The sequence below is a fragment of the Ceraceosorus guamensis genome (assembly GCF_003144195.1).
Source record: "Ceraceosorus guamensis strain MCA 4658 unplaced genomic scaffold IE81scaffold_16, whole genome shotgun sequence".
NCBI lineage: Eukaryota > Fungi > Basidiomycota > Exobasidiomycetes > Ceraceosorales > Ceraceosoraceae > Ceraceosorus > Ceraceosorus guamensis.
Window position 1 is genome coordinate 33958 of NW_020290011.1, and position 14380 is coordinate 48337.

Consider the following 14380-nt stretch of genomic DNA (forward strand, 5'->3'; position numbering starts at 1 on the left):
ACCCTCCTCGTCTCGCTTCTTCGAGGTGTTGTACACCTGCCACCAAGGAGGCGAATCTGGACAAATGAGCTGCCAGCACGATTCGCACGCCGGCATATTTTGGCGTGGCAGGCCTGCCACTTTCAAACGAGGCGCGCCTCGACGTGCGCATGTCTCGCCGGCACCTTGCTCGTTCCCGCTCGAGCCGCTCCGATGTCGAGCTCTTGCCTCGCCCTCCAGCTCCGGATACGCTTGCCCCACCACTCTGGCTCCCCCAACGATGATCATTCGAGCAGTCTTGCGCGTACAAATGCAGCATTTGCCCAAGCCGTACTGCTCCGGCATGCTGTACAATTTGCTGTACTTGACGATGGGTCTGAGGAGCGCCTCGGCGTTGATGTACGTATGCCGAGGATAAGCGTCGTGCGAACCTGCATGGCTAGTATCACTTGCAGGTGCGTGGCTGTTGCAATCGTTGTTCTCTCGCGCCGAGCTCTGCCTTCGCTCCCTCTCCTCGGAATCTCCGCGCACATTTTTTGCATCCAGCACACTTCCGCTGTCCCATCTGATGCTGTTCAATACGGCGTAGTGCTCGCAAGCCCCATGATGCAAGAACCAGATGCTCTGTCTCACGTCAAGCTCAAGAGTGTCTAAACTGACAGAGTGAGCATCATGTGCCGACAAGGCGACGCGGGCGCCTGTGGCTGATTCATCTGACGCAAAAAGATGAGGATGATGATGCAGCGCAGAAGTGGAGCTTGCTGCAGCTGGCGGAAAGCCTGCACTGTTGAGCCGCTTGCAAAGAGCCCTGCGAGCAGATGGGCATGGGGAAGAAGATGCAGCTTTTGTGATCAGCATGAGCTTCGAGGGGCGCAGCGAGCACGTCTGAGACGGCAGCGACCACTCACTGTGCATAGCTCTCATCGAAAGATTCGCCAGCAAGACCAAAGATCGTGTTTCCAACCATGCAAGCCATCGACGATGTCATCTTGTTGCCCGTGCTCCGTGCCTGCATATTCCCAATCGATCTCGAGTCGGTCGATCCAATCGCTCCAGTCCCAGGAGCGCCGCAAGAGGTCGAGCTGCCCTCTTGGACAGTGACTCGAGTCGCCATGTCCGGTACATCCCTTGTCCTGCAAACTATGCCATCGAAAAGACATCCAAGCGTCTGGGAAGCGCGGACTTCCATGGTTTGAGATTTATAAGTGTGCTGAGAAGAGAGAAAGAGCGGCATTCGTCGCCTAGCACTGTCAGGACCGAAGGGCGCATCCTCACCGTCTTCTGGTGCAGCTGGCTGATCGAGAGTGGGCGTATGACCAGTACGACGCAAATGGGGAAGGGAGTAGATGTCAAATGTCAATATGGTCGAGTAAGACTCGTGTGATGAGGCTGTGTCGGCTTGCGTGCGCTCCATCAGAACACGCGAAGGACGAGTGTGCAATAGGCTTGTTTGCACGGCATGACGAAGCAGATTCATCTCTGGTCGAGGCTCGCGCGAAACGTAGACGCTGAGCTCTTCTGAGTGCTTTGCGAAGCTGTAGAAAGGGGGGAAGCATCGAATGAATTGCAGAGCTGCGCATGCTATCGCGACGCGCACTTACCGAAATGCGCTCGGAATAGCGCTTGTAGACGTGGATAGCTGGCCAGAGGTGCTGCACAGCTGATCTCTGCATGTGTCCGAGGTGGTGGCGCGGATCGATGCAACCGAAGGTGCAAGCGTCGTATTTGCGAGCGCTTCTTCATCTCCTTCGCCAGCCACACTAGCACGCTCGAACTTGCTCACAGCGGCATCCTTTCGCCTCCTCCTCAACTTGCCATTCACATCTCTGAACTCCTCGATGCCATCCAAAGCTGCATCCTCCCAGACATCTCTTGCTCTCTTCTTACCACCTTCGTCCCTTTGAAGAGCCTTTTGAGCGAGCAGGATGCGAGTCGGTGCGCAGCGAGATGCGATGTCATCCGAGGCTGCTGTGGACGCGTCGTCATGGCTGGACGAGGCGTCTGCTTGCGACAGATGACGAGTGTATGCGCTCGGATTGTACGTTGGAATGTACGGGAAGAGATTTGGAAGCGCAGCCTCGTCGGAGGAAGCCAAGCGTGATCCTGTATTAGAACGAGTGCTCATCTCTGCCAGTCGTAATGCACCGGCCATCCGATGCTTGACGTTGGGAGTGGGGCCATGCTGTTCTTCGCAGGAGTGCACCGTGGTACAACGCTCACTTCAATGTCGGCGCAGTGGTCGTAGCTGCGTTTTGTTGAGATGATCGACTGAAAGGGGTGCTGGTGCTCGTGCCGGTGCTGTTGCTGGTGCTGGTGCTGGCATGCGCTGCGAAGGAGGGAGAGAGAGAGCCACCCTTTGACCCCATCCACCGGCTCCAGGATATGCAGCCCAAAATCTCGTCGTGAAGTGACCACGTGACCAGTTGCAGCAGGGGCGTACAGCACGCTCGTCCTGCTGATGAACGTGGAGGGGTTCGCCATCACGAGATGCACCAAAAGTAATCAAGAATTCGCCCACGCGCAGATCCAAGTCACGAGTGTGGTTCCTCCGAAGCAAGCACGTGCGAGCTATGCAGCGAGCCTCCACTTTACTCAAGACTACCCGTGACTGTGACTACTCGGCCGTGCAAAAGCGCAGACGTTGCAATCGATGTGCTCGATGGGATTCAGTTGTATAGGCGGCCTGCTCACAATCAAAATACACAACCATCACCTCGTCTGGACACTCGGTTTTTTCAATTGCTGATCCATCGTCATTTGGCAGCATGTCCCATCCAGCACGTGAGTATGCATGCCGTCCGTCTCTCACCTCGCTTCTCTCTTGCTAGCTGACACGTACCTGCCTGCCCCCCCCCCACCGCGCTCTCACACCTCAAAGTCGCTCGCGGCTCTCTAGCCATCATTTCTGGCGGCGCGTCGGGTATAGGTCTAGCAGCAGCTCAGCGCTGGGCATCTTTGGGTCTTTCGGTTGGCATCCTGGATCGCGCATCTCAGACAGATCTAGACTCTGCCATCGAGCGCATCTCCTCTTCTGCTAGCGGTAGCGCTTCTTCGGAAAAGTACAAAGGTTGGAGCGTGGACGTGTCCGATCGGGAAGCGGTCAAAAGGGTAGCGGATGAAGTGCGCGCCTCTTTCGAAGGCAAACAATTGACTGTGCTTCAGGCTAATGCTGGGACGGGAGGAGGAACAAAGGTGGCGGATTGGGATGAGAATTGGGAGAGAATTTTGAACACAAACTTGTATGGAGTGATTCACATCGTTCAAGCTTTCTTGCCGCTCATTCAAGCGCACAGTCAACCTGCCGCCATCATCAATACGGGAAGCAAGCAAGGCATCACTTGTCCACCGGGCACTGGTCCCGCCTACAACATCTCCAAGGCGGGAGTCAAGGTGTTCACGGAACAGCTGGCTCACGAAGTTCGAGCTTCTTCAAGCACGAGGGACCGCGTTTCGGTGCATCTGTTGATTCCTGGATGGGTGCATACGGGCCTCACAGGTGCCAAAGAAGGCAAATCTAAACCAGATGGTGCTTGGTCGCCCGAACAGACGGTGGATTACTTGGTGAAAGAAGGACTGGAAAAGAAGAGCTTCTACGTGCTCTGCCCTGACAATGAGACGAGCAGAGAGATGGATCTGAAACGTATCAAGTGGAATGTCGAGGATATGACGCAGGACAGACCCGCACTCTCGAGATGGCACGACGAGTGGAAGGACAAGTTCGACGAGTATATGAAGTGAAGCGTCGGTGAGCGGAAAAACAGCGGCCCCTCCATCGGTGGACACGTTATTCAGTCCGAGGCCTGCCTGCATTCACCATTTTCTGCAAGACAGACCATTGCTATCACCGTGTAGTCGAGTTGCGTGTATGAGCTACAATCTGGATCTGAAACATGACATGAATATGCACTGGTGATTCACGATCACCACAGATGTAGTGTCAAGAGTCGTGAGTCAAAAGTCAAGTAAAGAATCTGCTGATGAGGAAGGATTTCCGCATCGCGTCACGTGTCTGCGCACACGCGTCGCCCTATTCTTATTCAGTCACGAGTAGGCAGGGCGCCGGGGAGGCTGTGCTAATTTACGTCGACGTGGAGGGCTGGCGCCTCGCGGGCGCTGATGGCCGCACCTCGTGACGCCGACGCAGCAGCAGCAGAGGCAGCTGCTAGCACGCCCGACTTGAAGCTTCCACGTCATTTTGATTCACATTCGCTTCTTGCGCAGTAGGGTTCACCAACGGCGAGTCACCAATATAGCAAACGGCACTCGCGACTCGCCACTCCAGGACGACCTGCTGATGTCGCGCTCTTGACTACACCCTCCTAGAAGAGCATCAACGGAAAATCGCCGCGCCCTTGCCCGTCGGTACAATACCCACAGGCTCACCACCTCGGCCCGAATCCGACAACGTCAAGTCGACTGATGCGATCGTGCTGCTGCTCAGAGGCAATCGTGAGCACCCCCTCCCTCCCTCATCCGCGGGCCAGACCAGCAGCAAAACTCGACTTCGTTCGATCGCCACACTCTCGACCCGTAGTGCACTCACCTCTCGAGCACTGAGCATCCAGAACGACCCTTCCTCAAAATGCGGCTCGCACATGTGCTTGCCGCGCTCTCGCTGTGTCTGCTAGCTCTCTCCCCATCCAATATGATCATCGCCGCAGTCAGCTCCAACCCGGAACGTATTCGAATGGAGAGCATTCGTCGCTTGACACTCTACGCCGACGCTCTGACAAAAGGTAGAAGGAGCAAACCTATTCCTCAGCTCAAGTGTCAAGGGGAAGCGTGCGATTGGGCAAGACCTGACGTGGTCTTTTGCAAATCCATCGGTGGTGGGGATTGGAAAGTGAGTTGATGGCAACTGCAGGGTGCCTTTAGCGCACTGGTAACCCGAAACTGATAAGGTTCTCGACGCATACATGCTACAGTGCGAAGCGGATTTGCCCACTTCTGTCAGATTGGGCAGAGTGGAAGTGTCTTGCGAAGGATGGGAGCACTCGGAAGATCCTTTTGTTCTAAAGGGTGAGTAAAATCGTGTACGAGGAGCTGCTACCCCGAGCTATCAGTAAGCGCTCCTAACGTCTTCTTTCCTCTGTCTTCCCTTGTCGACAGACTCTTGTGCTCTCACTTACCGTCTCTTACCCGCATACAGTGCCGGCTCGAAGCATCATACGACAAGTCATGGACAAGGTGAGAGTCATCGCTGCGTCTATGCATATGCGAGCGCCAGGCAACGAGGGGGCTACTGATGCAGCATTCCGATCTCTTGCGCAGACAAACCATCGCTGCTAGACACGCTCTTCCCGTACCTATTCTGGGGCGTGGTAATCTACATTGTGCTGCGCTTTGTGCAGAGCTTGATGCAACCTACTGCTGGTGCTGGTGGACCACGTCGACTAGGCTGGCTGGGCGGAGGTGGACCGGGTTTTGGGGGTGGGCCCGGAGGCGGTGGTGGTGGGGATGCTCCACCCCCTTACAAGCCGGATCCTTCGGCAACCTCTTCTGCGGGCGGGGGAGCGCAAAATGGTGCAGCATGGAGGCCGGGCTTTTGGACCGGATTAGGCTTGGGCGGAGTAGCCAATGCGGCTTGGAACGCATTCAATGCACCTCCACGTCCAACAGCTACTTTCGAGGGGAGGTATGCGGACCCGCGCAACGCGTGGGACGAGGATAGGTTCGCAACGGGGTTTGGAGCGGGGTTTGGAAGAAGAGAGGATGGGCGGAGAAGGGGAAATTCGTCGACTAGGGATCAACGAGCTAGCGGATCGAGCGAGAGGTACACTTCGACGGGGTTCGGAGGCACTAGAAACAGGTAAACAGAGCGAGGTGCGATAGGCAGCCGCATCGAACCTTTGATGCGCCGTGGAGATCCCACAGTCACGACTGCGAGACCGAGTTCGCAGGCACTGATCAAATCGAAGAGTCATGTCACAAGGGGACCCCATCTGCCCTGGCGCAAACAACGACGAGGATTTTCTCGGGATTTGTGCGGCTCTTCAGCGTGACATTGGCGCAATGCGATCATACAGCGCCTGTATGGACCTAGGGCGAGTGGTCTAGATGAATGACTGCGCAACGCACGACGATGTCCGATTCTTGAGAGCAAACATGTGCGACTGAAAAGGGTCTTGTCAGTCGGTCAACGCGGAGAAGGAGAAGGATGAAGAGAGCTGATTTCACCATTGCGAGACGTGAGCGCGCGGGTAAGCTGAGGCGTCAAAATTTCCGCAGCCGGTCGGTCGGATTGCATCGCACTCGTTGTTGGGATGAGCGAAGCCATGGTCTGGGTGATGCTATGCATTGAGAAGAGGGCGGGCGACAGGTAGCATAGAATCGAAAGCATGCCCACGCATCGCCCCGGAATGCTCGGTGCAGTGTTCTATCTAGAGAGCAACACTCACTCACCACGCATCACGCATGGCAACACGAGCAGCTATAGGTGTGTGGGCGCTGTAAGCCAATATAGTCGCCATGCAAGTCATCAACAAGGCAGAAGGAGGAGGTGAGTGAAGCTGGGCCGAACAGGGCCGAAGGGTTGCATGACTAGCGTGCGCGCGGCATGCCGCGGAGCTCACTGAGCGCGGACATGCATTTTGATTCGTGATTCAAGCTGTGATTATTCTGTTCGCCTCCGCCGTGCGCGCGTCAGCAGAAGATCACAATCTGAATAATGAACATCTGCATGCTGACGCGCGAGCTCAAAAGTGGAGGGATGGATGGATGCTTGCTTATTTGCTTGTACCGGTACGTGTGGGTGGGTGCTGCGTGTTTGCTGCGTGTGGTACTCCAACCGTGCGCGCGTTTTGATTGCATCCTTCACTCCGCGCCTTCCTTGGGACACCCTTCTGACTCGTGACTCGCGACTTATAAGAGGGCATTGAACAAAGGCATGAGAATCTCTTTCCATCACGACCACCCTCATCAAACAGCGGAGTGAAGCCTACTCGATCGCGTCATCTTACACGACACAACAAGCAGCCTGGCTCACCCACCCTCTCTTTGCACGTCACAATGTCGCTCTGTGCTTCCTGCTTGGAAGTGGGCTCTTTTAGCCAAGCCAAGGCTACAGGTCAATTGACCAAGCTGGGCAAGTTCGACGCTTACATCACGGGAGATGAAAAGAGCGACAAGGCGGTCATCATCGTTCCCGACGGTGAGTCATCATGGGTGCGCGCGACTGATGGGGGGCGTCTATTGGGTGGGTGCATGCACAGTTCTTGCTGATCGCAATTATGCGCATACACGCGTTCTCAAACGCATTCACCAGTCTGGGGTTACTCCTTCAACAATGTTCATGTAGTCGCGGACAAGTTTGCCAGCCACATTGGTGCCAGGTGAGCTGGTGATACGAACACAGGGCGCCCACTTTTGCATCGTCCGCTCACCTTTTTTTGCCACGCTGCCTCCTCCAAGGGTCTACATTCCCGATTTCCACAACAACGAAGATTTCAACAAGCAGAGACTCGCATCGCCTGACCCTGCCAACTTCAAGCCCGCAGTGGGAGATTTTCTTGCAAAGTACCACCCGAGAGATGCGGCGTGGCCGTCGGTCAGAGAGGCGGTGGACGAGATCAGAAAGGTGCAGAAGCCAAAGAAGGTCGGAGCTGTGGGCTACTGCGTAAGTCATGCCTGGTAGGCGCGTGGCGGATCGGACTGAGAGGTGTGCTGGACGGATGCTGGATGCTGACTGATCCGATCGCTTCACGCCACAGTGGGGCGCCCCTTCCATTCTTCATCTGGGCTCAGCAGCAGCGGGAGCTTCCAAAGTAGACGCGGTCGCCTTTGCCCATCCATCCCTCACCGAGACGTCCGACTTTGAAGCTCTTCAAGTTCCCGGATTGTTTGTGCTGGCGGAGCACGATCAGATTTTCACGCCGGAGAAGAAGGAAGCGGCTCAAGAAGCGACAAAGAAGTTTGCAAAGCAGGGCGGACCATTGGCTACGTGGGTCTGGTACCCCGGAGTCACGCATGGTGAGCACAAGACGGCCCTACAATTTATCTCGAAATGGAGACCTGTTTGGGTTTCCGGAATTGCCGCTGATGAGGAGTTCGCCTTGCTTACCTGCCTGCAGGCTTCGCCATTCGAGGAGACGAGAGTGACGCTTACACAGCTCAGGCTATGGGCGCAGCTGCGAACCAAGTGGCGAGCTTCTTTGGCGCTCAGCTCGCTTGACTCTCGACGATCGATGAGCAGGAAAGCAAGCTGTGAGCGATTGGCGCTCAGCTGTGCTCTGAGGTCGTTACAATGCATCGCTAGCACCCGGTTCGATGCGTTGGTGAGCTGGTTGATAGCCTCCTGCCTCTGTTTGCGGTAATGGCCTGCATGCGCACTCGGAATGCGCTTAGGTATTCTGACTTTGATTCGAGATTCGGATTGTGCGAAGACCTCAACCGACTCTCCTCGCGTCCTCACGATTCCTTGATGGGTTGATCCGACAGAAGCACTCACGACTGCTGTACTTGCGCGTCAAGAATCACGGGTCTACCTGGATGAGTGGGACCGTTCTCGTGACTTGTGACTCGTTCTTCTCGAATAAGCATGCGTCGTACTCACGACTCGAAGCTGTGATCAAGTCAGCTCGACACTCTGACTCTTTTGACTCATCCCTTGACTCGAGATCCACGACTAAACTTCATTCTCGACTCATGACTCTTCGGAAGCGAAACTTCTGTCAACCTTCACGTGACACGCGCCGAATTCAAATTGCGACACTACAATCTTGAATCAGACTCAGCTGCGACTCAAAGTGCTTCCATGCACGCGATCGATGGGCCGAAGCGGGAAAACCAGAGAGGATCATCACCTGAGAAGCCGCGAGCGCGATGAAGCGGGAACGTTCGTTTTGCGGACGCCACCGCGCGCTGCGCTCTCATGCGCGCTCGACTTGAATGCTGCTGTTGCCTTGTCGTCTTGAATGATCAACAGCTTCGACTGTTGCCATTTGTTTCAGGTTGCAAGAAGGGGCCGACAGGAATGCATCGTGCGCGACATTTTTGATCCGTAAAGCGTTTGCGGGCTAATTCGCTTTGCACACATCGATCGACCTTTGGGTCTGCCTGCAACTTCTTGCTGCCCGATCGGAGCATGAAATCGTCATGCAAGCCAAGCCAAGCCCCATACCAAGATTTCGGTGAAGCTGGCTCGGCAAGTCTGCACACTCTGACTTGTGCGCACTGAGGTCCGAGTGGCGGTGCGATGTCGTGAACGGTAGAGTGGCCCGATCATGATCGAAAGATGCTTTCCCGCTACCATCTTCCCCCACCTCTCTCCTCGACTTTGCTTGCTTCGCGTACAATACGACACCTCCGATGGGGGGTGGTCATCGGTCGCGCATCCGGCAGTCCCTCTTGCCTCTTCTGGCCACGACCTTTTGGACTTGCATCTTGCTATGTTTGCCACGCATTTGCGCACGAAATTTCACACTTCGCAACGAGATCAGAGGAGATGGGTTTTATGATTCCTTCTATTGGTGGAACTATGGCGATCCTACACACGGTACCGTCGAGTGAGTCTATGAAAGTAAGAAGTTTCCTGCAGCGGCGGCGAGCTCACCAAACGTTCTCGATTCTCGCCTCCCCTTTGCTATTGCAGCTACGTCAGCAAACGGGAGTCGCAGTCTCTAAACTTGTCATACGTCGACGCGAGCACGGGAAACTTTATCATGCGAGCAGACGATGCATCCATCGCATCGCCTTCCTCGTCCGGTCGAAAATCAGTTCGCATTCATTCCATCGACAAGCTTCAGGACGGGGTTGTGGCGATGCGGGTCAAACACATGCCGAGCGGATGCGGAACGTGGCCGGCTTTTTGGACTTGCACGACGAGCAACTGGCCAGCTGGTGGAGAGATTGATATTGTGGAAGGTGCGAGCGATCAAGGACCCAGGAATCTGGCTAGTCTGCACACCACTGCCGGCTGTACCATTCCTGCTGGCAACTCTTCCATCTCGACTGGGTGAGTGCAAAGCCCAGCTATAGCTGCAAACGAAGGTGATGAACAACCAGAGCTTCGCGACTCATGATTGCCTGTACATGTCGTCCCCCCGCTTTGAAGATTCACGGGTCAAACGGATTGTCAGTACCAACCAGGCTGCTCCGAAAGCTTCTCGCTATCAAATTCCTTTGGTCCCGCTTTCAACCAGAATGGCGGAGGCTGGTTCGTCATGGTTCGCGACACTTCTCCCATCTCGTCCACATCAAACGAGAGTGATCTCAGCAGCAGCACGACGACGACGCGGCTTCCAGGACCTGGAATTTCCATCTACTTTTACCCCTCCTCAACTTCCTCGACCGATCTACCCTCCTTCTTATCGACCAATCGCACCCTTCCTTTTGTCCTCACCGGTCTCAACGCTACCAACCCCGCACTCGGTGGCAGATCAGATGAGAATTGGGGAAGACCTGCCGCCTTCTTTCCCACGACGCCCACACCCGCTTTGCGCGCTATTGGATCAAGCAACACAACGGACGACGCGCCTTCGTGCCCCATGGACAGATATTTCGACGAGCACGAGATCATCATCAACCTCACTTTTTGCGGTTATTGTGAGTTCACAAAGGTGGCATCCCGCTCTCGCGAGAAAAAAAGAGCGTGGGACACGTGCTCCCCCCCCTTCCGAAATCTCTTCATCTTTTGCGATGTGTGGCCGTGCAGATGATTGATCAGGCCCTTCCTTCATCTCCTCAAACTTTCTCGAATCGCAGGGGCTGGCGAAACGTTTCCTTACGTGTCGACGTGTCCCAAGAACACGACTTGCGACGAATACGTTAGGAGTGAGCATGTTGGCCTGATGTCTACAAATGTGCACTCCGACGATCCACTTCACTGCTTTTCCTGACACGTACGCGCCCCCCTTCACGCCTCTTCCGCAGATAATCCGCAAGCCTTCTCGGAAGCACGCTGGGAGATTGAAAAGCTGCTCGTCTACACGGATGGCGCGTCCCGCGTCGCAGCATCTTCTCGCATCTGGACACTCGGCATCGGCTTTTTGCTCGCTTGTATCATATCCTGTTGGTAGCCAGAATTTATAGAGGGTTTGGGATGTGCAGATCACAGAATCGCGTGCAGGAAACGAAGAGTGGAAATACCTCGGCATGCGAATGAGCTCGGTGCAGCTCTGCGGCATGGAATAAATGCTCAGAGCTTGAGCGTTGCTCCGCTAGACGGCGGGGTAGCATTACCGCCCCTCTTGCCCTTGCCCTTTGCGTTGCCTTCTTTTCCCGCACCGGCCTCCTTCCCCTTGCCTACCACGCTGACGCCCTTATTTCCCAAAAGGCCCCTAAGCGCCGTATCCTTTTCCTGCCTCTCCGCCTTTTTACCTCTACCGCCGGGTGCGCTGCCGGGTACTCTGCGTCCGCTAGCAGCCGCATTGATCTGCAGCGCCTTTTGATGATCCGCAATGCGCTTATTGCGCGCCTTTTTCTCCGATCGCAAATTGTGGTGCAGCCGTTGAGCTTCTTCGGGCGTCAGTTCGGACCGATCGCCCGAGAGGGAGGCGGAATGAGCTGCGCGCGCGTAAATCTCTTCTGGTGCCAGCATCGTTCCGGCCGAAGAGGTGGAGGGCAAAGCGCTCTCGATACTGATCGTCGGAGTGTTCGCGATGGTCCGGATAGACGTCTTGGGCTGCAAATGAAGAGGGATGCGAGACTGATCAGCGCTGGAACGAAGTATACAAAGTCTTACGAGCCTACTGACCGCCTTTGGAGTGTAGTGAGCGTTGCTGAGTGCATCCAGCTTGGCACAAACCTCATCGAACACCTGCTCGATCTCTTCATGCTCCTTCTGCAGCTTTGCATCCGCCGCAGGTGCGCTTGCGCCGCTCTCACCATCCCCTCTAGAGGCCGCATACTCGTCCTCGTACAGCTGAGCCAAGCTCTTTGCGCTCTTGGCGTCAGAAAGTTCCAGCAGCCTGCTAGGCAAGAACGGCGTAGCCTCAATGTTTCTCTTGCGCACCACATCGTCGAACCTATTCTCCAGGATCCTAGTCTTGATCAAATCTTCCAAACCCTCAGTGACTTCCTCGGTGATGATGGGCTTGGCTTTTCCTGCACTTTCAAACTCCAAGTCCTCCTCCAACAGACTATTCTCTGGACGTTTCTTGCTCGATGCTTCGCCCATCAAGGTCCAGTCTCGCTTGCCGACATTCTCTTGCTCAAGCATGTCAATCTCCTCTTGCAGAGCAGCCATACGTCGCTCGTGAGTTGATTGCTTCGAGGCTGGAGAGATGGCAAAACAGAGCTGTAAGCGAAAAGTCCATGGCAGCATGGTCAATCACCTGACTCGGTACTTACAGGACTCTTCTGAGGGCTCATCCGCAAAAAGATCGCCAGTAACTCTTCTAGCCGTCTGCACTCCAGCGTCATCGGCAGCATCGCCGTCGACCGACATGTCTCGGTCGTCCTGTCGATCCTCGTCACCCGAGTCTTGACCTTCGCCATCATCATCCATATCCATCCCCTCTTCGTCACCATCGTCATCCTCATCGTCCTCATCATCCTCTTCATCTGCATCCTCGCTGTCGCCTTCTTCCTCGTCCTCACCGTCATCTTCGCCATCCTCCTCCTCAGCCTCGTCCTGTGCTGCGCCATCCATCTCTCCCGAAGCGTTCTGCGCCTCCTCCTTGTCCAGTCCGCCCTCCATGAGCATCCTGAGCAGCTCGGGCGAAACAGCTTCTTTCATCTTTCTGCTCTTGATCCTCCTGACTGCCACCTGCTGCGCGAACCTGACCGAAGGTCCCTTTTTGGTCTTGGCTCCAGAATTTAAGTCTGCGAGCGTCTCTTTCGGATCTCTGTTCTCCGCGTCTTGCTGATCAGATCCTGCACTCTCGAAGGTGCTAGCGGCGGCGCCTTTGCCCTCCTCTTGTGCTGTGCCTTTCAGCTTTCCCTTGACTCCAACTCCCCCAGACTTGGATATTCGTTTGGCGTAAGGTGGAGGTTTGAAAAAATCGGCATACCGAATGTCCGAAGCGTCTTGACCTCGCGCATCTCCCTCGTCGTCCACATCCATCTCCTCCAATATTGCGCCCCCTCCAAATCCGCCGGGATCTATTCAGTACGAGCACGGGCCGAGTCAAAGCGCACGTTAGCGGCGGAACGTGCGCACCACAGTCCAATCGCTCTGCACAAGTGCGACCGACACCTCTCACCTTTGAACAGATCAACATCCTCGTCATCCTCCGAAGACGCGGAATCTTCCTCCTCATCCATATCCTTGCCCTTCTTGAGGCGACTTGCGCTCATCTCAGGCCGTGCTTCGCGCCTCTCAGCCTCGTCCAGCTGCTTCTCAAATTCGGCGTAGGAGAAGAACTCGTCATCGAGCGTTGGGAAGGATTTGCTGCTCGGAAAGACGATACGCAAGCCCAAAATTGTAGGTAAGCGCCCCAGAGAGACTGTCAAGGGGGGGCTATGCGACACTCACCGAGGTCTGCCGTTCGAGACGGAGCTTCCGGGCTCGTCGAGATTGTCCAGAATGCTGGCTCTGCGCCTTTCCTCTTTCGCCTTCGCATCTTCTTCCTCTTCGCTTTCCCTTTCCTCCTCCTCGTCTTCCTCTTCCGCAGCTCTCCGATTGGCGAGCAGCATCTGTCTGAGCTCCGGATCGATGTTCTCATCCTCTTCATCCGTCTCATCCTCCTCCCCCTCCTCATCGCTCTCGCTGTCATCCTCAACATGCATGCCGGCCTCTTTCAGGGCCTTTTTCTGCGCTCTTGTTCGTGCATACTCGGCCATGATCAGCGCTTCTTTTCGTTTCTGCTGTTCTCGCTCGTCCAACAATGGCTCGTAAGAGATGTCGCGCGACTCTTCGAGATCGGAGAGATCCGACGCGCCAGCGTAGCCTTCGCCCGAGTCGGAAGATTTGTCGGACTCGGAATCAGAATGAGAGGCGTAGGACTGGAGCTCGGAGCGCATGGACGGATCAACTCCCAGAGCTCGTAGCTCCGCATCGGAAAGTTCGTCGAGGGAGTGGACAATCTTTCTGCCTCCGGCTGCGCTTTCCCCTTCATCATCCTCATCCTCTTCTTCCGTCCGGTTTGCACTCCTCTTGAAGGGTTTACCAGCTGGTTTCTCTTCCTCTTCCTCCTCCTCTTCTTCCTCCACCTCTCCACCCTCGACGCTTACGATCCCCTTGATTAGCTTCTCCAACTTGACACCTCTGAGTTCCAACTGCGTCCAAATCTGATCCGAGCTCATGCCCTGTACCGTTAAGCTCTCTAGCGGGGTGGGGTCAAACAGCGGATGATGGGCAGATGCGTGCGTGGGACGTTTTCGCTTCTTGCCCGCTCGAGTAGATCGAGCCACTTCCGTGGGGAAATTGTCGTGCAGAAAAGGAGTCATGTATGCCAACGCTTTCGATTCCGATCGCAGAGCTGGAGTGGTGGAAGGGGGGAGAGGAGGCAAGGCGAGAGAG

At 55.5% G+C, this 14380-nt stretch overlaps 6 protein-coding genes across 6 annotated transcripts; 4 read left to right on the plus strand and 2 right to left on the minus strand.

Annotated features, from left to right (window-relative positions):
• Positions 1-768: 768 nt before the first annotated feature.
• Positions 769-2345, minus strand: IE81DRAFT_321947 (hypothetical protein). Its single transcript, XM_025513481.1, has 2 exons — positions 1581-2345; positions 769-1514 (listed from the first exon to the last, which is right to left on the minus strand). The coding sequence occupies exons 1-2, from the start codon at positions 2102-2104 to the stop codon at positions 884-886; spliced, it is 1155 nt and encodes a 384-aa protein (XP_025370944.1). The 5' UTR covers positions 2105-2345; the 3' UTR covers positions 769-883.
• A 364-nt stretch (positions 2346-2709) lies between these two features.
• IE81DRAFT_321949 (NAD(P)-binding protein) lies at positions 2710-3879 on the plus strand. The gene is made up of 3 exons (XM_025513482.1): positions 2710-2760; positions 2858-3724; positions 3811-3879. Exons 1-2 carry the CDS (start codon positions 2745-2747, stop codon positions 3715-3717), a joined length of 876 nt encoding a protein of 291 aa, XP_025370945.1. The 5' UTR covers positions 2710-2744; the 3' UTR covers positions 3718-3724; positions 3811-3879.
• Positions 3880-4159: 280 nt separating this feature from the next.
• Positions 4160-6113, plus strand: IE81DRAFT_321950 (DUF1183-domain-containing protein). The gene is made up of 4 exons (XM_025513483.1): positions 4160-4822; positions 4905-4998; positions 5089-5166; positions 5251-6113. Exons 1-4 carry the CDS (start codon positions 4562-4564, stop codon positions 5790-5792), a joined length of 975 nt encoding a protein of 324 aa, XP_025370946.1. The 5' UTR covers positions 4160-4561; the 3' UTR covers positions 5793-6113.
• Positions 6114-6987: 874 nt separating this feature from the next.
• On the plus strand, positions 6988-8149 carry IE81DRAFT_346181 (alpha/beta-hydrolase; the record flags this gene model as incomplete). Its single annotated transcript, XM_025516008.1, has 5 exons — positions 6988-7129; positions 7244-7310; positions 7390-7594; positions 7689-7947; positions 8049-8149. 5 exons carry the CDS (start codon positions 6988-6990, stop codon positions 8147-8149), a joined length of 774 nt encoding a protein of 257 aa, XP_025370947.1.
• A 771-nt stretch (positions 8150-8920) lies between these two features.
• IE81DRAFT_321952 (hypothetical protein) lies at positions 8921-11021 on the plus strand. The gene is made up of 5 exons (XM_025513484.1): positions 8921-9482; positions 9569-9931; positions 10031-10521; positions 10681-10749; positions 10849-11021. Exons 1-5 carry the CDS (start codon positions 9286-9288, stop codon positions 10992-10994), a joined length of 1266 nt encoding a protein of 421 aa, XP_025370948.1. The 5' UTR covers positions 8921-9285; the 3' UTR covers positions 10995-11021.
• Positions 11022-11113: 92 nt separating this feature from the next.
• Positions 11114-14307, minus strand: IE81DRAFT_333971 (Mpp10 protein; the record flags this gene model as incomplete). The annotated part of the gene is made up of 5 exons (XM_025515394.1): positions 11114-11599; positions 11672-12214; positions 12257-13020; positions 13122-13309; positions 13394-14307. 5 exons carry the CDS (start codon positions 14305-14307, stop codon positions 11114-11116), a joined length of 2895 nt encoding a protein of 964 aa, XP_025370949.1.
• Positions 14308-14380: the final 73 nt, after the last annotated feature.

Excerpts from the sequence above, each read along its gene's own strand:
- IE81DRAFT_321950 (XM_025513483.1), top strand. The coding sequence starts at position 4,562 with ATGCGGCTCGCACATGTGCTTGCCGCGCTCTCGCTGTGTCTGCTAGCT. Across the intron at positions 4,999-5,088 it reads AGATCCTTTTGTTCTAAAGG|ACTCTTGTGCTCTCACTTAC; the intron begins GTGAGTAAAATC and ends CCTTGTCGACAG. Across the intron at positions 5,167-5,250 it reads TACGACAAGTCATGGACAAG|ACAAACCATCGCTGCTAGAC; the intron begins GTGAGAGTCATC and ends TCTCTTGCGCAG.
- IE81DRAFT_321947 (XM_025513481.1), bottom strand. The coding sequence starts at position 2,104 with ATGAGCACTCGTTCTAATACAGGATCACGCTTGGCTTCCTCCGACGAG. Across the intron at positions 1,515-1,580 it reads GCTATTCCGAGCGCATTTCG|CTTCGCAAAGCACTCAGAAG; the intron begins GTAAGTGCGCGT and ends CCCTTTCTACAG.
- IE81DRAFT_321952 (XM_025513484.1), top strand. The coding sequence starts at position 9,286 with ATGGGGGGTGGTCATCGGTCGCGCATCCGGCAGTCCCTCTTGCCTCTT. Across the intron at positions 9,932-10,030 it reads AACTCTTCCATCTCGACTGG|ATTCACGGGTCAAACGGATT; the intron begins GTGAGTGCAAAG and ends CCCGCTTTGAAG. Across the intron at positions 10,522-10,680 it reads CCTCACTTTTTGCGGTTATT|GGGCTGGCGAAACGTTTCCT; the intron begins GTGAGTTCACAA and ends CTCGAATCGCAG.